The sequence below is a fragment of the Saccopteryx bilineata genome, chromosome 3 (assembly GCF_036850765.1).
Source record: "Saccopteryx bilineata isolate mSacBil1 chromosome 3, mSacBil1_pri_phased_curated, whole genome shotgun sequence".
NCBI lineage: Eukaryota > Metazoa > Chordata > Mammalia > Chiroptera > Emballonuridae > Saccopteryx > Saccopteryx bilineata.
Window position 1 is genome coordinate 186,524,372 of NC_089492.1, and position 23,569 is coordinate 186,547,940.

Here is a 23,569-nt window from a genome sequence, read left to right on the forward strand (position 1 = left end):
TTCAATGAATTTATTTCTTCACTACATGGTTTTTTGGGCTATGCAGAGAAGTGAACTTTTATCTAAAATCTCAAGAGTCACGATAACCTAAATCTTACAAAAAAGTTGAGGTCCTTGAGTAATTCAAGGGCAGGACTTTATGAGCTCACTTTGAAAATAAGCCGTAGTCACCACACTAGTGGAATGAGCAAACTGTAATACCTCTTTAAAAATTAACAAAGGTCCCTTTGTTCAGTCAATGCCAAGGCCTTCAAACTCAGTTGCAATTTATTATAAAGCTCAGAGATAATGCATATTTCTAAGAGTGCATTAGTAACTTCTTACAAACCCACACCAAAGCAAACAGAGGTAATCTTCCTTTTTTCAATGATTTCATGCTAAGTGACTGTGCTTATCAGAATAAATAAGACAGATATTGTGTGTAGTATGATGTCAGGCTAAGTGGTTAATGCCCTGTTTGTGAGGAAGAATAGAATACATTTATTTATTTGATTTGATGATGAAATTCAAACTTAATATTGGTTGCACACATCTTTAAAAGCAGACTTGTTTGAGTACATTGTGCAAAATGCAGTACTAGACACCATCAGAAATGCACTGGGTTCTAAAATAGTTATACCACAAACCTACACGTCTAGAGAGGTGTGTCTTTCTTAAAAGTTGTAACTCCAGTAACATTTAAAGAGTACTGAGGAGTCTCTTTCAAGGGACCACAGAGTCGATCAATTTTTGAAGCTAAAGCTCCTTTAGCAATGCCATAATCACATCTAATTTATTTGAATAATTTTTATAATATTTGGTTTTCTTAAAGCATGGTGTGCTTAAACCAGTTGTTTACTGGAATGGTTATTTGTCTTCAAATTTACCACCAATTGACTGTAGCCTTTAGCATGTTATTAAGTTACTCATTTTTCAAGATAGTTTTAGATCTAAAGCATGGGTGACTCCATTGAGTTATGGCTCCATTTAGGGACATTATATCCATAATCTCATCTAATCCTGTCAGCCTCAGAATGTGTTCCTTACAAACTTCACTTTACAGAGAGAGATCTGAGGTCTGAGAATTAAGTTAACTTGCTAAAGGGCATAACTCTAGTAAGAGGTAGGATTGATATTTGAGCCTACATCTGTCTGACTCTGAAATAAATGATTTTTACATCCAGGCTAATGGTTGGTGTTGCCAAGTCCTAAAATAAGAAGGTATATTTAGACACTTCATTAGCAAGTCCAGCTCACCAGAATCCTGGGTGCTAAAAAGCATCCTGTCAGCCAGGAAGAATTAAAGTCACTCTAGAACAGTGGTCCCCAACCTTTTTTGGGCCACGGACTGGTTTAATGTCAGAAAATATTTTCACGGACCGGCCTTTAGGGTGGGACGGATAAATGCACAAAATAAAATTATGCGACTGGCGTAAAAACTGTGGTATTTTCAAATATAATTGTCAAATTTACAAGACAAGCGTCAAGAGTGAGTATTAGATGGATGTAACAGAGGGAATTTGGTCATTTAAAAAAAATAAAACATTGTTCAGACTAAATATAAATAAAACAGAAATAATGTAAGTTATTTATTCTTTCTCTGCGGACTGGTACCAAATGGCCCACGGACCAGTACCGGTCCGTGGCCCGGGGGTTGGGGACCATGCTCTAGAAGATTTCCTCCTCAGATCTGTAAAGCAGCCTCAGCACTGGGGTAATCTGAGTTAAGAAATGTAGAAATGCCCGCCTCTTGGCTATAATGGTTAGTTTCATGGCAGGGTAATCCAGAAGTCTTGAGCAGGTCATTAAGCTGATGTAAAGTCTGTGCTACATTGCTGAAACCATTGCTGTGCTGGCTTTTCCCGCCACTGGAAATATAGTCTTTTTAAATGACTTCAAATGGATAACTCCATGTTAAATCTCCCGGAATGGGCTTGCCAGTAAGAATACCACCCAAAATAGCCTGACCTGGTGGTGGCGCAGTGGATAGAGCATCGGACTGGGATGTGGAAGGACCCAGGTTCGAGACCCCGAGGTCGCCAGCTTGAGTGCGGGCTCATCTGGTTTGAACGAGGCTCACCAGCTTGGACCCAAGGTCGCTGGCTCCAGCAAGGGGTTGCTCAGCCTGCTGAAGGCCCGCGGTCAAGGCACATGTGAGAAAGCAATCAATGAACAACTAAGGTGTTGCAACGCGCAATGAAAAACTAATGATTGATGCTTCTCATCTCTCTCTGTTACTGTCTGTCTATCCCTCTCTCTGACTCACTCTCTGTCTCTGTAAAAAAAAAAAATAATAATAATTTAAAGAATACCACCCAAAATAAAATATCTAGATTTTAAGTTTTGCTTCTCAGATAAAGAAGTAACTTTCTTAGGGATTATTTATTTGTGAAATTAGAAAAGTAATACATTTTAAACATGTGTTATGAGTGTAAGCAATTGAACATGCTGCTGGACTAACAAGGTTCTGTTCACGCCCCTTGTCATTAACAAGCTGAGTAACCTATCTGACCGTTACTTCCCTCAACTGTAAAATGGGGAGTAGAGTATAACTGAATTGTTTTTAACAGTCTTTGCTAAAATTTTATGACCCAAATATCCTTACCTGGTTCTTTCCCAGAGTTGCTGGAAAAGTTTAATGAAATGACCTGGCCTCCAAATTCTTAAACAAAAGACACTCAGGTGTTCATTTAAATTTCAGTCGATCCCTACATATTGGTAAGTCCTTCCTACCCTTCCTTAAGGATCCAGTTCACCTTCTTACCTAGAACCACAGTCTCCTTTAGAAGGTAGACCCTCTCAGGAGGAAGCAAGGAGCATGCAGGATTACAAGAGAAGGTTGAGATATGCTAAGCCAGGGAGAAGGAGTTTGCAGACCTTATAGGACAGCGGTTCTGAGTATGAAGGAGAACTCATTCCTTCTTTGCTACCAAGAGCCAAGAGTACTTCATCCTGGAATTCATTATTTGCTGCCCATTTTCCTGTGTAATCCTCTTGGCTTGGCAGAGACCCTCAGTGGGTCTGGTGTCTCCTAAAGTGACAGACCAGGGTCAGCCCTGTTCATAACTGACACCAAGTTCTGCCACATGATCACTTTGCTTCATCTGTCATCATATCTTTTCTCCCAATTAAGCTATGGGAGGTCTCCCCATTTAAGGAAGGAATGATACCCATAGGCATTTGGGTCCAGAAGTTTTCATTCCATGACTCCTTTCCATAATTATACCCCCTTTAGGGCATATGGGCTTCTGTGGGCATCTCTCTAAAACCCATTTCAAAATCTAGATTTAGTGTTTAGTGTCCTATTGAATTTATTTGGACATTAAAAGAACCAAAATGCTTGTGCCTTTTCTAGTTTTCATTCAAAGAACATTTTGGCCCCTGGGATATATATTTTTAATGGCTTTGCTATACCTAACTGTCATGGGCTATATTTGGCTTTGTCCAGAGAAAGACTTCGACCACTTAGGAACCCAGACGTCATTTCCCATCATGTTCTTTTGCATTAAATGCTTCTAGCTGCTCTTTAGCACTTGGTCACTCCATAACTAAATATTGCTTTAGCACTTGCTACACAAAGAGCTTCCTGAAAGCAGCAGGAGAGGCGTGCTAAGGCCTCAACAATCAGGGCACTGTCTCCACTGAGTGGTTCGTGGCCCAAGTGCTGTGTCAAATGAAAGGTACCCAAGAGCCCCATTCCACTTCTGAGTTTTCAGTAGTGACTTTTTCCTCATTTGGAAAAAGAAGACTGGCCGTGATTTAGATGTGTCTAGCAAAAGACAGAGTTCTAGCATAAAGTCAAACATCAAACTGTCTTTGAAGGAAAGTCACTTGCTTCCCAGAAATAGAGAGAGAAAATCTTGATGAGCACAAGATAGGCGTTAGGAAGGGTTAAGCATGGCCATGGCCCATGAGGATGGATTGTTATGGCCAGACCCAGTTCTCATTGTATTGTTGCTATGCAAGTAAATAAATGAGCTCACAGCTACACCCAAGCTGGGCAGAGAGAATTTATAGAGAATTAATAAATCCAGTGTAGGCAACATATGGCTTTTCCTCTGGACATGAAAAGCAACTAGTAATCTTGGATTTTAAACAAACTTCTATAACTGCAGTTTCTGAAAATTAGATTCAAGTTCTAATGAGCAGGCAGTGATAATAGGGATGTTTCTTTTCTTCAGGTTTTCTTTAAAGGGAAAGGGTCACACAGTTCATGAGCTTGAAGACAAAGAAGTTATTATGCTGTGATGGCTCTGTTAATGCTTTTTAAGGGCCTCTAAGTGAAATAAGTCCTTTCTAACAGGCAGTGTTAGAAGTCTGAATACTCTGGTTAATGCATGAAACCCAGCGGTAAAAATAAATAAAGTATAAAATTTTAAGTCAGACAGGGGGTTTGGGAAGTAGAGATAGGCAGGAAGCAATCTTATTTTCCTTTCCACAGATGCCAAGAAAAATGCAAATAGATGATTGCTAATCAGTGAAGCCTGCTTTCGAATTCCGACAATCTGAAGTACTGTTAATGGCAAGGTTATAAATCTGGACTGTGATAGTATGGCACAGTGGCACTTTTTAACTTGTCATCAATCATTCATTATATTTTTTGAGCATCACCTGGGTTGCCTAGCTCTGGGCTAGGCCTTGGAGCCAAACACCAGGAGCTGGTTACACACATGCATGCTCTGGTAGATTCATGGGTAAACTCCACTGGTTGAGAATCAAGGCTTTATCTAGATATCTGTCTTATGTCTTTGTCTTTTCCTGGGGTTGCTGGTAGCATAGAAAGGACAGAAGAAGTCAAAACAGGGACAAGTGTTGTGATAAGCAGGTAGGAGGTAGAGCTGCATCAGACCTTGGTGGGACTGAGACCCTATTAATCGGCTTTTGCAGGATTCTTGGGGGGCAAGGAGGACCTACCTTCATGAATGACACAGCCTGCTTCCTTCCCACTTCCCTCAGTGTACCACTGAATTGTCAGCATGAGGTTGAGAAGCTAAAGTTCTCTCTCAGGGCTTCTGCTGCTGTGATGCCCCAATCCTAGACCCCCCCCACACCAGCTCTCCTTTAAGGAGGAAAAGCGGATGCCCAAGGGAAGAAGCCCCTCAGTAGACTTGCTGAGACCTTGTTATGAGTGATACCATGGGAGCAGAAGTTGTCTTATGAGAAATATTTTGCTTCTAGACATTTCAGATAGGTATGTGACCTACTTCTTGCTGACACAGATCCTCTTGACAAGCCCAGCTTGTGGTCTGCCACTGAAAAAAGGCCTTGTCTGAAGAGAAATTCAGTAAAGTGCCCTGGGTTTCAGACCTCGCCATCTTTCCCTTGGACAAACATCTTGATCTTTAAGCCTTACAAAGCATGTTTTCTCCTGGGGTTTTCCACTGGCATGCTTTTAGCTGTTATGGTGGTAATTGTGACAATGGCAACACTGATATGGCCAGAGTGAAAGAGTAACCCAAGTAAAGTTACTGCTAGTTATCAAGGGCCAAAGTCTCCTGTCATTTAGTGCTTTGATTTGAAATCCCCTTGTCTTATAGACCTTACTAGAGACACTATGCATTTGTGAAAATTAATTTCTTTATCTGACTTAAATCTAAAAATGGTTAAATTTTGTTTTCTCCAATGGTTTAATCATGAAACATTTTGCAGCAAAATTCCCCCATATGTTTCTGGTTTGTGACTGAGAAGAACACAGGTGTTCGTGTCACTTGCAGGCTCCAGACCAGGGAAAAGGAAATCATCTAGTGGCCCTACTTGGTCTCCCACAGTGGTGTGCACCAAATAGTGGCGCAGGTGATCATTCTTTCCTGGGTTCTGATTGCTCATTTATCTAATAGTTACTCTGCTTTCTTGTCTCCCTCACTTGCCCAAAGCTACCATGCCTGGCTGATAAGACACAGTTCTGCTCCTTTATCCCTTGGACCCCATTACCCTAAAGCTAACTTACCTGGAAACCAACCTTGTCCTATATAGGCAGACCTCATTTAATATCCTCTTCACTTCTACTTCATCTTACTTAAGAAAAGCCTTGAGTTTTCCTTTAGTTTGTTAATAAATTCAGTCAGTACATTTCTTTAAGATCTGCTATGTGCAAGGCATTGTGCTAGGGCCTGCTGTTCATACACAAATGAAGAAGCAGTGGTCTCTGTCTCCAAAATGCTGGGATGAGAGGCGCTGAAACGGTCAAACTACAGGTGATAAGTAATATTAGATATGCACAGACAACATGCTTGGGGGTGCTGGGGAAGGAGCTATTACATCTGTCTGGGAGAGACTTCTTGGGAGAAATGCACTGCTTGACCTTGGAAACTGAATAAGATTTGAACCTGAGGAAAGGAAGAGCACGCTGGACACAGACACAGTGGAAGTGAAGGTGCGGAGGTGTGAAGGCAGGACGAATTAGGAATGGAGTAGTTCAGCCTTGCCAAGGCAGGGGTCGGTGAGGGGTTCCCAGGCCCACCCTCATAGGCTTTCAAGATACCAGAGGAAAACAACAGAAATATACAAGTGAAGGCAAAGATTGGCATCGTGGGGGGCCAGAGACATCTTTAGCATGGCTAAGATGCTGTTTGAAATATTGGAGCCAATTTTGAAAATCAGATGTCACATAAAAATCCAGACTTCTGATTTCTTCCGAAACTTGAAAGACCCGAGAACACGGGGTGTGTTTTTTCAGCGTGGAAGTTGGTACTAACATCTGAGAAAGGTCGGATTCCTCACTGAGACAGAAAACTCACTTTTGGAAAATGCAGATCCTCTTCTAGGGTGATCAGAAAAGTGGTTGGAGTAGTATTTGGCCTTAGAGCCTGAGGAATCCCACAGTTTGACCCCCGTTTGTGGCAATACTAATGAACCAGAGGTCAGTTTAGTCATTCCCAAGTCTAAGCTCTTGTAACTATAAATACATAGAATGAAAGGAATGCAGAGGGAAAAAACAACAACAAACCAAGGGAAAATGGCAATGAGAAACATAACTTGGTTTCATTGAGAAAATTAGTTTTAAAATGCCCTTTTTGTGCAGCAATCCCATCAACGCCTTGCTGTGCAATTGCCCAGGAGAATCCTTCCAAAACTGATGTCCCCTTAGCTAGACCTTGGTGTTCCTCGTAGGCCGAGGTTCAGTGATTCTGGGAGAGTAAAAAGCATTTTGTGTACTATGTCAAGCAGGAAGAAAAGACTGATGAACCACAAAACTTTACTTTGTAAAGTCCGAAACAGTCAGCACTTTCCTCTGAGGAGGGAACACACAATTGGCGTGACTCCAGTGATGGGCTGAGGAGGAGAGCGTCCAAAAGTAGATAGATTTGCAGGCGTCAGAGTGGATTGCTGTGCACCCTGGATGTGTTTGACCAGATGCAAAATGCTGGTCCCATTTAAATGCCTTTTGTGGACCAACACGAATTAGATGGTAACACCGGGAATGCTGGAAACCGGGGTTATATTTCGTTGGCTTTATCCCCCTGTGGTTTTCACCATCTGTTTCTTTTAATGCATAAACAAAGAAAATGACTGGTTTGGAATACAAAGTTTTTAAAAACCCAGATGCCCAAGGGCATCCTCTAAATAAGAAAGAGCGAGCAAGTTGGGGTTCTGTGACATTTGTCAGGAAGTGAGATGTTAAATACCGGGAAGCATTCATGCCCCACCAGGGAAGATCCACAAAGGCTAGGAAAAGCCTGTCTGAGTCCCTCTTCCTGAGGTCATATCAAGTGTTTACATTTCACCGAGGGTTATTTTCAGATACCAAACCATCCAGCCCCCATCCTTTCTTAAACTGAAGCTGAAGCCATTCAGCTGGCCTTTAGCATGACCAGCCTTGGTTTTCTATTAGCATTATCACTAACTTGGCAACCTTGGGTAAAATTCAGTCTTAGAAACTTTTAGAATGAACAAAAGCTGCAATGTGAACGTGTTTTGTTGCAAAGCCAAAAAGAGAGAGCTATAAATAGAGGAGCTGATGAGATAGACGAAGAGAAGATACTTCATTTCTCTCTTCAACAGTAGTGAGGGGGGAATTATATAAGGGCATTGGGAACACAGTGTGCTTGTCCTGACCAAAGGGCATCCTGCTCTAAAAACAAAGATTTGCTATGCACAACACAGTGGCCTCTTGATAAGATGGTTCTGTACGCTCCGTGCCAATAAACCTTAAAGCAGTAGATGCCTTGCTTAAACTGAAGGCAGCAGAGAGATGTGATGGGGTGGGAGCTGCATACTAATCTCTTTTACCTTCATTGCAAGAAACAATCAGCCACAGCACCAGGGAATTTAAGACCAAATTGAATTTGGGCATTTCAGAGCCTCTTAGGGAGAAAAACACTGGTGCATTTGGCTGAGTTCCACCCATTTCCGCATAAGACAGACATGAACATTTTCCACATACTTCTGTAGGCAGCCTGACGCCAGAGTTTTCATATTAGAGAAAGGATGAAAGATGACAATCTCTTAAGGAACAACTAACTCTTCCTAATTTGCAAGATCTGTTCTCAAAAATGTCATGGGATATACCGAGGTGGGTACTATTAGTCATTTGGGGACAGGGTTAGGCAGAAACAAGACCATGGTAATTCAAGAGCCCTTGGAGAGTTAATGTATTTCAAAATGAGTTTTAAGTTCAAATAATTTCTCTATCCATGCTTAGGACCCAATAAAATATGTAGATGTGAAAACACAAGCCCACTGAGTGCAATTTGTTTTGTTGACATTGGCTCCAGATGCCAGAGTTGCGATGAGTGTATTTGACTCCTGACATCCCTTGGACTTGGGATGTTTGCCTCCCTGGTGGATATAGGAAAATGATTAGAGACCTGAGCTCTGTTCCTGGGGATGGCCCTGACTCAGTATTTCATTTGTTTTCTAAGTTAAATTGAAGCTACTAGAGGGCTTCTAAAGGCAGCACTATGTGAGCGTTAGCTTCATAAAAATAGTGACCTCTGGAATTTTAGTTATAAGGTCATATGAAGAGGCGTCCTGGAGAAGGTATGAGAGGAATTTTAAGTGGCTGAACTCTATTTGCATTATTCACTTTACAAATAGTTTGTAGTCCTACTTTTTTTTTTTTTCATTATGCTGTGCTTTTGATGCTCCAAGCAACAATTTAGGACATTCATAACTTAAAAGTGTTTCTCCCTTAAAGTACATTTTAGGAATTGAAACTTAATCTGACCAACTTTGACTTGATTCTTCTACCCCGGGGAAGGGGACTAGAGATATTTCAGGGACTTGTTTTGCATTGGGATTCAAGAGGGATTTAAGTTTACTGACCTCGCTCACCTGATCTTCCATTTTTCTCTTCCCTATTTCTTTGGGGTTTCTTTCTTTCTTCTTTTTTATTTTTTCAGAGACAGAGAGAGAGTCAGATAGAGGGATAGATAGGGACAGACAGACAGGAACGAAAAGAGATGAGAAGCATCAATCATCAGTTTTTTGTTGTGACACCTTAGTTGTTCATTGATTGCTTTCTCATATGTGCCTTGACCGTGGGGCTATAGCAGACTGAGTAACCCCTTGCTGAAGCCAGTGACCTTGGGTCCAAGCTGGTTAGCTTTTGCTCAAACCAGATGAGCCCACACTCAAGCTGGTGACCTCGAGGTCTCAAACCTGGGTCCTCCGCATCCCAGTCCGACGCTCTATCCACTGCGCCACTGCCTGGTCAGGCTTTCTTTCTTTTCTTTCTTTCTTTCTTTCTTTCTTTCTTTCTTTCTTTCTTTCTTCTTTCTTTCTTTCTTTCTTTCTTTTTTTCTTTCTTCGAAGGAGATGAGGGAGGAGTATCTGATGAGGAGGCTCAGAGATGCACTCAGGACTGGGGCCTGGAATTTTACACCTCTGTGTCTTCTTGCCCACAGGTGATAACCCCCGTGAGGACAGGCCATGGCTATGTGTATGAGTACCCATCCAGATACCAAAAGGACATCTATGATATCCCTCCTTCTCATACCACTCAAAGGGTACGTACCAGGACATGACCCCTAGGGGACAGGAGGACTTCCCATGGCATTCCTTCAGGGCTACAGAGGAAAGGAAAATTATCAATTATATTTATTTCTTATGATGCTTGATTTGTCCATTCTGGAGCTATTGCAGCCAATGTTATTTAAATTGTGTTTTCTGGATTTATGATGAGACAAGCAGGAAGGCCAGATATCAGACCTGAGGGCGTGTATGACATCCCCCCAGCCAGTTACCAGGAAATGCTAGGCTTTTATACAAAGCTTTTGTTGCTTATCACTGTTATTTTATTAAGAAAAATTTCACCAAATCCATATTCCATAGAATGCTGTCAAAGGATAAGGATATCCATAAGCCAGTAAATAAATCCATAATCAAAAACTTAATAGCATGAAAAATGACAAGTATAAGACATTTCTATTCCAGGTAACTTAGGTATTTCTTTTTAGGTATATGACATCCCTCTGTCATCAGTGAAAGGCCCTGTGTTTTCAGGTCCAATGGCAGAGAAGAAACCTCAAGGGGTCTATGACATCCCTTCCACTAAAGGGGTAAGTGAGCTCCTACAAAGCAGCAAAAAAGTGTGTGTGTGTGTGTGTGTGTGTGTGTGTGTGTGTGTGTGTGTTTTTACTGGGATAAAACAGGAAGGGCAAACCAAAGGGGAAAAACCAGTCTCTATGAGGGGGTAAAGGGAAGGGAAGAAAAGAGAGAGGTAGGAAGGAGAGGCAATAATTAAAGGTAACTCTAGGGATTCCATACTTAGAGCCCCCCCCCCATGGGGTAGTCAATAAGGAGAGAAAATACAAAGGTAACATCACTCATTCAGTTTGGCAAGCAACTAATGTATCTCATATGTATTTAGGGTGTTATGTCTTACTCAGTCCATATATATATGTTGATGAATTTGACTCACTGTTACCCCCAACAGGAGGCCTACACAGGAAGTACAGTTATCTTTGTTTTATAGATGAGGGAAATATGTCTCCGAACATTTAAGTGACTTATTAAGTATCACACAGCTGGTAGATCCAGGGAGAGACCTCAGGCCTTCTGATACCTAGGGCAGGATGTTAATGCATAATTTGCCTCCCAGCCTGAACCCTCCAAGGAAAGGTACCCAGAAGATGGCCAGAAACATGAGCTGCGATCCAGAGAGAGCCACTTAGCCAGGAGGGTCCACATAACAGGCAGGGCTGGGGCCCCGGGAAGGATGCACTTGTCATTGGGTGAAGGGAGTGGGAGCAGAGCAGAGCCTTGGAAACACCTGTCGTCAGAAGGGGAGACAACAAGCAGGACTGAGAGCCCAGGCCTTCATTGTAATTAATGTGCAGTTGTTTCTGCATGTGTTCATGAGCCAGCTGAACGAATACAAGCTTCTGTTTGTACTTCCTTTTCAGGTGTATGCCATTCCACCCTCCACTTGCCGAGATGAAGCAGGACTCAGGGAGAAGGAGTATGACTTCCCTCCTCCAATGAGACAAGCAGGAAGGCCAGATATCAGACCTGAGGGCATGTATGACATCCCCCCAGCCAGTGCCAAGCTGGTGGGGAATGATCTTCACATGAAATACAGCTGTGATGCTCCAGAAACTGCTGATCTGGCAACACGAAGACACCAAAGCATCTCCCTGAAACACCCGCCCCCACAGCTAGGACCATCGGTAGGCACTCAGAATGATGCATATGATGTCCCACGAGGGGTTCAGTTTCTGGAACCTCCAGCAGAAACTAGTGAGAAGGCAGCCCCTGAAGAAAGAGATGGCGTTTACGATGTCCCTCTGCACAACCCAGCGGATGCCAAAGGCGCTCAGGACGTGGTGGATGGAATCAACCGGCTGTCTTTCTCCAGCACAGGCAGCACCAGGAGTAACATGTCCACGTCTTCTACCACCTCAAAGGAATCCTTACTGTCAGCCTCCCCATCTCAGGACAAAAGGCTCTTCCTGGATCCGGACACAGCCATTGAGAGATTTCATTGCCTCCAGCAGACTGTGGAGACGGGCGTCTCCAGCCTGATGGCATTAGTCGCCACCACGGACTGGCGGTGTTACGGATACATGGAACAACACATCAATGAGATACGCACCACAGTGGACAAGGTGGAGCTGTTTCTGAGAGACTACCTCCATTTTGCCAAGGGCGCTGTAGCAAATGCTTCCTGCCTCCCTGAACTCATCCTCTACAACAAAATGAAGCGGGAGCTCCAAAGAGTGGAAGACTCCCACCAGATTCTAAGCCAAACCAGCCATGACTTAAATGAGTGCAGCTGGTCCCTGAATATCCTGGCCATCAACAAGCCCCAAAACAAGTGTGATGATCTGGACCGGTTTGTGATGGTGGCAAAGACAGTGCCCAATGATGCCAAGCAGCTCACCACAACCATCAACACCAACGCAGAGGTCCTCTTCAGATCAGGCCCCAGTAGCTCACATGTGAAGAATGGGCCTGAGAGCATCATGAACTCCACTGAGTGCCCCCATGCTGGATCCCAGATGCAGCTGCGGCATCCTGGAAACCACAAGGCCCATGCCCTCAACAAGTCATTACCCTTGAGCTTGGGCAAGGACCAGTCTGGGGCCGACTGCAACAGCAGTGACGGCTCTGAAAGGAGCTGGATGGATGACTATGACTATGTCCACCTACAGGTAAAGAAACCAGACTCGTAAAGTACCTACATTCACCTTCAGGGAGCCTGGGACTAAGGCTCGTGAAGCTGGTAGGCTGGACTACCAGAGGAGAGAATACGATTAATGTTAATCCAAGGGGTTCACTAATTAGAAGCAATATATAGGAGGAAAAGCACTGGCCTGAATGTCAGAGTCCTTGGCTTGAGACCTTTCTCTGACACTAATTGTGTGACCAACTTAAGTAACCTCCCTGGGTCTTAGATCTCAGTGATGGCCTAGACTCCCCAGGTAGGAGAGTAAGTAGGCCCATGGATAATCATATCAGCTCCACTTCTGTTTGCATTTTATAATAGAGTTCCACATGATCTTTTATTTTTAAAAATGGCGGGCAGGAGGTTTACCTGTTAAGAAAAAGTAATTGAAAGCCCCTGCACTAGAGCATCTTTAAGGTCTCATCATCTCTGATTTGTGTGTGCATGCATGTGCGTTATGTGTGTGTGTGCGTGTGATTACCTATGGAAAACTTAACCTCATTTCACATGTACCGTGGCATTTGCCAATTTACTTAGAACTTAACCTGCATAGGGAAAATTGGTCCACTTCTTCCAGGTGGCAATTCCACCAAATTGACCTAGGATCCTGGCAACTTGCCCTTTCACTTTTGGAGTTTAAGACATTCTACCAAGGTCCATTATTTAGAATTTTCCTTACTGTCTTATTCTGCCATTCTTTGCATTTGACTACTGAGAGCCAAAGATTATTTAACTATAATTCCTGTGAGTATAAGAGACTGGGGAAGGAAGCATTGAGCCACACCTGGTGCTGAGGAAAGGGCTGGTTGTCCAATTCTGCATAATATGGTTATGCTGTGGAGTTGTAGATGAATCAAAAAGTGCAAAGAAACTAGAAGTGCAATGTGGACCACATTTAGACCTGGATTAGGAGGTTAATGGATTCACATATAATCTATTAGAAAAGAAACCTGAGAAATAGTACTGGACAAGGAGGCTTAATGGGGATCACGCAAAAATGGTAAAATGGAACAGTAGAGGCTAGCACCCAACATGGAAATGGATTTTAGTTTGTAGCCCTAACTTACACAGTGACTGGAAGTCTGATCAAGAACTACGTCACACCTGTCTGAGGTCTAATTGGGCATGTGGAAAATTACCAAGGGTGTGAAAAATGAAAGAGTATTTATGCATTTGTCAATGAAATTGTTAGCATAACTGAATCTCAGTGCTGATGTAATGTTTTCTTTATGTTGAAAAATAATAGGGTAAAGAGGAGTTTGAAAGGCAACAGAAAGAGCTGTTGGAGAAAGAAAATATCATCAAACAGAACAAGATGCAGCTGGAACATCATCAGGTAAGTTCAATCAGAACAAAAACCACTTGGTACTGAAAAGATTTCCTGCTTATTAAGAAAGGTATAACTTCAAAAGATCATGATTTTGATCCTTCCAGCACACTTTGGTATAATTAAGCTCCAAGGCATATAATAGCTGGTAAGAACAAAAAGAAGGTTTATGATCTTACTAATCCAGCTGTTGTACCTGGATTGCATCCAAACAGCATTTTTTCAGGCTAAGCCTGTACATCTAACATATCTATGGACTGTTTGGGTTAAGGCTGCTGATCTCAATGAGCAAGACCCACTAAGCTAGCCCAAGCAAGCAGGTTATATAGTAAGGTCATAGTAAGGAAATTTAGGAACAGAAAATGAAGATATAACTAAGTCCATTGAGAACTAAGACTATGAATTTTTTTTTCTCCTTGTACTTCTTTTGCTGCCCTCCAGACCTGCTTTCTTCTTCTCTATTTTCTTGTAGTTTCCTCTTCTATCTACTCATTCAACTCCCCTATAACTTTACAGAATCCGTAAATGGTTACTCAAGCTCTTTCTATTGATGGTTTTTCATCTCAGCCTCCTCAGCTAATAGTTGACTCCTATTGTGGTTCATCAGATTTCTAAAAAAGAATCTGATTGGATCATCTCTAGCTATATATCTATTTATCTACCTATCGCTCCCCTACAATGTAAGCCTATGACTTGGCTGTTCTTGGTCAAATCTAAGGGTCAGAGGGCAGGATCCAATATTTTCAAGATATATCCAAGTCCAATTACTAAGGGCTTGGGGCAGGGCAGATTCACTTAAAGTTGAGCTTGAGCAGGGAAGATAATGATGGGCATTGCTAGGGTAAGGGCATAAAAGGAAAAAGACACAAATTGAGGATTTATAAACTTTTTTTAAGCTGAAATACAATGGCACACAGAGACATGAAATGCACACTGCACTCTGGAAACCACAGTTCTAATCCTTAATTTCTGACTAACTAACTGTGGGTCCTTGGACAAGTCATTGAACCTCCCTGAACTTCAGTTGCTTTTCTATAAAATGAATCAACCCTCATCTAGCGAGATGATATATTTATGAACATAGTTGCAAAAACATAAAGTCAGTGTCTGGAAGCATCACCTTGTCTTTGTTTATGTTGGCCCAGTAAGACTGCTGAACTTTAGGTAACTTTAAAACCATGGTAATTCCTAAAAAGAAAAGAGATTCCATGGAAAAATAAAGTCTACTGTGTATTTCTCGGTGAAGGAGTTGGGTGAGGTTATCCCTGCTCTGACTCGGCCCTACCTCAAGGTGAAAGATTGACTGAGTCCTAATCTTAGGTTGCAAGTAGTCCTTACCTGCGAAAGAAAGTCTCTCCCAAGATTTGGGGGGAATAGCTGGAAGTTATCATTGCAATTTAAGTAATATACCATCTGGAGATGGTAATGAGGGAAGAAAGAAAGTGAGCACTCGCTGAGTCTGACTCTGTGTGATGTCCTTTTCTTTCAGCAACTCTGAGGAGCTGTTATGATGCACAATTAGCATTCACATTTCTTTAGAGATGTTTTTTTCCATAGTGTACATGTAGTTATACATATTAGTCTTCCATATAGTGCTAGATAACATTTATAAATCTAGACAGAAAGAGTAGGAATGGGTCATGGATTGTCATTTATACAAACAATGGGTCATGGGTTGTCATTTATCAAAGCATCTTGAAGGACAGAGTCAAGGCCTTCCTTCAGAAGGAGCAAACTGTCATTTAGTTGACAAAGAGAGGCCTACATTTGATTTTCCCTTGAAACACTCAACATTTAATAAACATTCACATAGAGCCTACAATATACCAAAAACCACTCTAAGCACTTTATAAATATTACTTCATTCAGCTTTCACAAAGGTGTGGGTTAACAGAGCTGGATTTACACCCTACACTGCCCAGTCTGAGAACAGAGGAAGCCAATCATCCAATGATCGAAAGTCAGACATCCAATGATTGAAAGTCAGAGCTGGAGGATTTCTGAGGGCTCACCTTTCTCAACTTCTACATTTTATTATTTAGGAAAGCAAGGCAACTTGACCAAGACCTCACATCTCACAAGCACCTGGGATTAAAATCTCTATCTTTTAACCACAAGCCCAAATTAATTTCCATTAGAGCACACTGCCTTCCCCTAAATGAAATCTGTGTTTTTTCCCCTTGCAGCTAAGTCAGTTCCAGTTGCTGGAACAAGAAATTACAAAGCCCGTGGAGAACGACATCTCAAAGTGGAAGCCCTCCCAGAGCCTCCCGACCACAAACAGCAGCGTAAGCGCTCAGGACAGGCAGTTGCTTTGTTTCTACTATGACCAGTGTGAGACCCATTACATTTCCCTCCTCAGTGCCATTGACGCTCTCTTCAGTTGTGTCAGCTCGGCCCAGCCCCCGCGGATCTTTGTGGCACACAGCAAGTTTGTCATTCTAAGCGCACACAAACTGGTGTTCATTGGAGACACACTGACCAGGCAGGTGGCTGCCCAGGACATTCGCAACAAAGTGATGAACTCTAGCAACCAGCTCTGCGAACAGCTCAAGACTATAGTTATGACAACAAAGATGGCTGCTCTCCATTACCCCAGCACTACAGCCTTGCAAGAAATGGTGCACCAAGTGACAGAGTTGTCCAGGAACACACAGCTGTTCAAGCGCTCTTTGCTGGAGATGGCCACATTCTGAGAAGAAGGGGAGGAAAAGGGACTGAGTGGGTTACTAAGGAAAACTGGAAATACTATCTGATTTTTGTAAATGTTATCTATTTTTGTAGATATTTTATATGAAAATGAAATATTTTAACTTTTTATGGGTTTGACAACATTCAGAAATTCAGGGAACTAGAGGGGAAACTTTTCTGTGTAGTTCTAATGTATACACATAAGCGTCTAAGACATAAACTGCACAGAATTTGTCCATGTGAGTCTGTGTACTTGTGTATTTGTGTTTGTATGTAGCTGTTCATCTGATACATTCCATTAAAATACATGAATTAAGAAGCACCTTAGAAAGCACCTCCTAATGCTGCATTTTTATTTTTTGAAAACATACCAGCTGATTATAATATTGCTGTACATATACTAGCAATTTATTCTGAGCCTATCACTTCCATGTCTGGGAAGCATAGTATATTTGCAAGTGTTCACCTCCCAAATACGGTATAAAGTCCTTTTGTTGAAACCCCTTCCAAAATTGACTATCTTGGGCACATTATTGCAAAATATCTCACTTCTGGTTGAAAAAATCTTCTTAGAGAAAAAGTTTCATGAAGTGTATGTTGCTCTAAGCTCCAATATTTTAGGTGCTAGAGCAAGAAGAGATGTGGGTTAGCAAGCCAAGTCACCAGTTAGGACTGGGTTATTTCGACACTGAGAGGATGTCACAGTAAAAGGAGACCATGTGTTTCCCCAGGCTATTTAATTGTCTGTGTTTATGAGTGACTTGTCCATGAAGTTTTCCAAATGATGTTTTTAAGTGTGCAAAAGCCATATTATTTGCAGCAGGAATTTATAAAGACACATCAGACTACAATCATCCACAAAAAGAAGGATGATTCCATCTGCCAGGTATAAGTAGAGACCCTACTGACTTTCAGCATTCACTTTGGTGCTACTACCCTCCCCCCATTATCTGAATAAAACTGTCCAGTTCCATGGTCACCTGAACTTTAGAGCTACCACGCCAGATCCTACTCTAAGAGAATTCACTGCTTGATCTTGCACCCTTGGTAAAAAATGCATAGCTAGACTTGACACTTAGAGTAGCTATACTGAGCCCATCTAATCTTTACAACTCTGTCTATCCAACAATTCTGTGTGCCGAGCCCACCACCAGCTCACCACTCAGCACAGCATCCATTTCACAATCTGCCCCTTGCATCTGCTGGTGCTGGCACAGCAGAGACACACCACAAGCCATCTAATTCATCATGGGGCCAATAAAATACTTTCTGCCTGCTGAGAGAATATATTCACCTATTACCAAGTCAAGAGGCACACTATCTGTGGTCTTTGAGTCTAGTTCAGGGGTAATTCAACCTTTTTATACCTACCGCCCACTTTTGTATCTCTGTTAGTAGTAAAATTTTCTAACCACCCACCGGTCCCACAGTAATGGTGATTTATAAAGTAGGGAAGTAACTTTACTTTATAAAATTTATAAAGCAGAGTTACAGCAAGTTAAAACATATAATAATAATTACTTACCAAGTACTTTATGTCAGATTTTCACTAAGTTTGGCAGAATAAATCTTTGTAAAACAACTTACTATAGTTAAATCTATCTTTATTTATATATACTTTGGTTACTCTGCTACCGTCACCATGAAAGCTGGAATGCCCACTAGTGGGCGGTAGGGACCAGGTTGACTACCACTGGTCTAGTTCTTATGTAATGGTTTTATTCTAGTCTATTTGAAAACATTTTTATTTGCAATGTCTGCTTTGACTAAATGAAGATTGAAGATTGATTGCTTGCTTTAAACAACCAAATCATTGGAACATGCATTAAAAGAATGCATGATCTCAATATGGTATCATAGAAGGTGCTTTTCAAACAACTGCTGTTGTAGTTCTAAAAGTTCTGCTCTGCCCAAAGAGGGTCAAAAGTTGCATTGTTATATGACAAGTAAACGTGTGAGGAGGAAAAGGATTGCTGAAAATCGACAACTCTTAACAAGTTTATAAGTGTGTTCTTGCAGATTTCATTGTAAATGTGTATTTTTTTAGATGACAGACTTGTTCTAAGTGGTGTGACATTTCATGTTTTTAAAACCAAAATGTTCAATCTGTATTACTCTCTTTGTTATCTTGTAAGTAGAAACTATTTTAAATCATTAAATTTTTTAGCTCTGTGTTTTCCTAGACACTGGGTTTTCGTTTTTATATTTCTCTCCTTAACATAGAATTAAATATAGGCTTATTTTTGCACTCCTAATACAGAAAGTCATTTTATCGATACTATAGATAGGAATATTTTAGGAAAATCAAGTTGTAAATTTGTGTGTGTGTTTCACTTCAGAGTGTATTTGCATTTGAAAAAAATTCTAGAATCTGTGTACATTACTAAACCCAAATATCTGGAAGATTTCTTCTCTTTACCAGAAAGCCTTTATTTACATTTAAGTGATGGGTAGGATGATTTCTGCTATAATATGGATGCTGCCCCTCATGTAGTTTTAGAATCCAAGGAAATTGTCCCATCCATTCTGTAACAGTCAAAAAGAAAAAATTAAAAGAAAACTAAATTTGATGAAAAAATTATAACCACATAAATTATTTTTAATGTTTAGACTGCTCTTTCACTCAGGTATCCTACTGAGGTTTGCAGATGATGTACTTGAATATACCTTGTATCACTTGGCCATATCTGTAAACATTCATTGATTTTTAACAGAAGTGTCAAGGCATTGCAATGGGGAATGGAAAGTCTTTTGAAAAAATAATGCTGGAACAACTAGATCTATCCATGAGAAAAAAGAAATGGATACTTACTTTATGTCCTACAAAAAAATTTAATTCAAATAAGTCATAGACCTAAATTTCAAATGTAACACTCTAATAATTTTAGAAGTAAAAAAAAAAAAAAAGGATTTTTGTGTAAGTAGACCAAGTTTTCTTAGATAGAACACAAAAAACATAAATTGTAAAAGAAAATCTAATAATTTGGACTTTATCAGAATGAAAAGCTCTTACTCTTTTAAGGAGACTATTAAGAAAACAAAACGGTGGCCCTGGCCTGTTTGCTCAGTGGTAGAGCAACAGCCCAGTATATGGATGCCCCCGGTTCTTTTCCTAGTCAGGAGACAGGGGAGAATCAACCATCTGCTTCTCTTCCCCTTCTTCTCCCCCTCTCTCCCCCTTCCTCACCCACAGCCAGTGGCTCGATTGGTTCAAACGCTTTCAAATGTGTCCCCTCTGGGTGCTGAGGATAGCTTGTTGATCTGAGCACATTAGCCTCAGGAGCTAAAAATATTGAATAGCTTGGGACTTGAGCATGGCCCCAGACAGAATTGCCAGGTGGATCCCCATGGGGGTATATGCAGGAGTCTGTCTCACTGTCTTCCCTCCTCTCACTTAAAACAAAACGGCATAGACAAGATAATATTTACACCACATATATCAGCAAAAACAATAAGACAACTAGATATCTTTTAACTGAGCAAAAAAATATTTTAAACAGAAACTTCACAAAAGAAGAAATGAATGAACAGTAAGTATCCTATTTCCCCATGTATAAGACGTACCTTAATTTTGGGGCCCGAAATTTGAAAAAAAATGTATTACATAAAGTTATTGAACTCAAGTTTCATTCATCATAAAATTCATACAACTCATCACTGCCAAAACTTCCATTCATTAGCTTGTCCTCATCTGTGTCTGATGATGAATCACTGTCTTCATATATTGCCTCATCCTCAGTTCCATCTATGGCATTTGAAATACCACAACCACTGTATAAGAAGCACCCAGTTTTTAGACCCCAAATTTTTTAGAAAAGGGTGCATCTTATTCATGGGGAAACATGGTAAATGAAATGTAAACACATAAAATAGAATCATTAAGATCAAAAAGACAAGTCACACCAACTGTCGACAAGAAAGAGGAGTGATTGGAACTCTCATACACTGCTGGTGAGAATGTAAAATGGTGCAAAACATTTTGGAAAATGGATTGGTAGTTTCTTAAAAAATTAACCCCATGCCTACCATAGGACCTAACAATACCCACCTCTCCTAGATATGTTACCCAGAGAAATAAAAGCGTATGTTCATACAAAAGACTTGTATAAGAATGTTTATAAAAGCTCTATTTGTAATAACCAAAAGCTTTCTAGAAACAACTCAAGTGTCCATCTATGTGCTATATTAACACAATGGAATACTACACAAAAATAAAAGGGAACCAAAGAATTAAAACAAAAAAGCAACATGAGTGAATTTTAAAATCATTATGATGTATAAAAGAAGCTAGATTTTAAAAAAAGTGCATACACTATATTTCCATTTATGCAAAATTCTTGAAAATGAAAACCAGAGTGACAGAGGGCAGAGCAGGGATTGCCTGGAAGAGGGCTGGCGGGAGAATGGCTTACAAAGGCGCTCAGGGAAGCCTTAGGAATGATGTCTTGATTGTGGTGATGGCTTCATAGGTGTTATACATGTCCAAACTCATCAAATTGAAAAGCATATAGTTTATTCTTTGTCAATTTTTTTTTGAGGAAATGGTCTAAACACTCCAATTAAAAGTAAGAGAGTTTCAGACTAGATTTTTCTAAAAAGAAAGACTAAACTATATGTTATTTAAAAAACACCACTTTAAGTAGAAATAAGTAGGTAAGTTAAAGGCAAAGATGCACCATGCACATTCTAATTAAAGAAATAAAAGGCTGGAGTGGCTATATTAGCAGACAAAATAGAATTCAGATCAAGGGCAAAGAAGGGTATTTCATGATAAAAAGGATCAACTCATAAAGAAGACAAAACATTCCTAAATGTCTATGCACCATATCACAAAATTAAAAAATATATGAAGGGAAGACTAATATAACTGAAAGAAAAGATGGAAGGCCTAGGATTGTAGGTAGAGATTTAGATTTTCCTCTCTCAGTAATCAACAGAACAAGTAAGAAAAAAAATCAGTAATAATTGATAAGGATAGAGCAACTGGAAATCCCTGCATTGCTGGTAGGAATATAAAATGGTACAACCATTTTGGATAATAGTTTGGCATTCTCTTATACAGTTAAACATACACTTACTATATACTTGACAATTCCAATTATAGGTAGTTACCCAAGAGAAATAAAAATATATGTCCAAATTAAAAAAAAAACTGCTTTATTCATCGTCATCTCAAATGGAAACACCCTAATGACATCATCTGGTTAGTAGATAAATAAATTGTGGTCTATTAATAAATGGGAATACTATTCAGCAATAAAAAGGAGTGAGCATCGGCCTGGTGTGCAGGAGTCCCGGGTTCGATTCCCGGCCAGGCACACAGGAGAAGCACCCATCTGCTTCTCCACCCCTCCCCCTCTCCTTCCTCTCTGTCTCTCTCTTCCCCTCCCGCAGCCAAGGCTCCATTGGAGCAAAGTTGGCCCGGGCGCTGAGGATGGCTCCATGACCTCTGCCTCAGGTGCTAGAATGGCCCTGGTTGCAACAGAACAATGCCCCAGATGGGCAGAGCATTGCCCCCTGGTGGGCATGCCGGGTGGATCCTGGTCGGGCGCATGCAGGAGTCTGTCTGACTGCCTCCCCGTTTCCAACTTCAGAAAAATACAAAAAAAAAATAATAAAAAATAAAAAAAGGAGTGAATTAGTTACACAACTAACAGCATGAATGGATCAACCTTCAAAACATTATGCTGAGAAAAGTCAAGCACATAAAGAGTGTGTGTGTGTGTGTATGTTATACATATATATATACACACACACATATATATATATAAAAGACAAATGTAATTTGTAGTAACAGAGACCAAATCAGTCAGGGGTGGGAGCTGGGGATTATCTAAAAAAGAGAACACAAAGGAACTTTTTGGTAGGTTCTATGTGTTTTATTTTAGTGCTATACATATGTTTTATATCAGCATTGAATATGATGAAGATGTTTCATAATCTACATTGTCCAAGACAGTAAACAATAGTCACATGTGGCTACTGAGCATTTGAAATGTGACTAGTACAACTGAGGAACAGTTTTTAATTTTAGTTCATTTTAATTTAAATAGCTACATATAGTCAGTGGCCACTGTATTGAACAATACAGTATCCATATCTTGATTATTAGGGTAATTAAGTGAGCACATACATTTGTCAAAATTATCATAATATACACTTAAAATGCATGTGTTTTATTGTATGTAAGTCATAGCGCAAGTTGATTTTAAAAAGAGATAAATCATTTTCCCAACTAAACATATATTTTTTAAATTAATATTATCAACCAGTTCTTACAAATACTAAAAACCCAAAGAAAAAAGTCAAATCATAAAGCTTAGCTTTCTAAATAGTCAATCCTGGGCTTGTTCAAGACCCATCAGGAAGACAAACGTGGTTTCCTACTACTGTAATCAGTAAAAATATGTCTGAGCTTTAGATGTTTCCCCATAAACCAAATTAACTCTCTTCATAGGTTTTGAAGAATTATGACAAAAGAAGTGTTGCCATTCACCAGAGGGCATGAAAAACAGAGATTCATTTACTCATATTTAGTATTTTCTGTGTGGCCAGCCAGAGTAGGCAGATCTGCCTTTCCCATCAATAAGGCAACCACTGTCCTGGCTGCCCATAGAGCCTCCCAAACTCCCAGCCAGGGGCTCTGCTTGCTCAGCAATGTGCTGGACAGCAAAGGGAAAAAAAAAGAAAAAGGAAAGGGAAAGGAAAGGGAAAGGGAAAGGGAAAAGGAAAGGGAAAGGGAAAGGAAAGGAAAGGGGAAAGGGAAAGGGAAAGGGAAAGGAAAGGGCAGCTCTCTGCTTTTCTTTGAGACCAAAAGAAAAAAATTACCTTTTAAACAATTTAAGGCAGATCATAGACAAATATCCAACTGCAAGCTTTAACGAAAGACTTCAGGAGTCCAAAGAATCCCAAAAGCAAAGTGATCTAGCATGACTGGAAACAGGTACATGCAAAGGGCAGATCTC

The 23,569-nt window shown here is 40.6% G+C and overlaps 1 protein-coding gene across 2 annotated transcripts in view; it reads left to right on the forward strand.

Annotated features, from left to right (window-relative positions):
- Nucleotides 1-18,778, forward strand: part of NEDD9 (neural precursor cell expressed, developmentally down-regulated 9) — a 217,754-nt gene extending 198,976 nt beyond the window's left edge. For both annotated transcript variants that reach the window (XM_066268387.1, XM_066268386.1), the window contains 5 exons: nucleotides 9,825-9,926; nucleotides 10,377-10,478; nucleotides 11,325-12,572; nucleotides 13,833-13,922; nucleotides 16,100-18,778. In XM_066268387.1, the coding sequence (XP_066124484.1) occupies nucleotides 9,825-9,926; nucleotides 10,377-10,478; nucleotides 11,325-12,572; nucleotides 13,833-13,922; nucleotides 16,100-16,609 (2,052 nt within the window). In that variant the 3' untranslated portion in view covers nucleotides 16,610-18,778. The remainder of the gene's footprint in view (nucleotides 1-9,824; nucleotides 9,927-10,376; nucleotides 10,479-11,324; nucleotides 12,573-13,832; nucleotides 13,923-16,099) is intronic.
- Nucleotides 18,779-23,569: the final 4,791 nt, after the last annotated feature.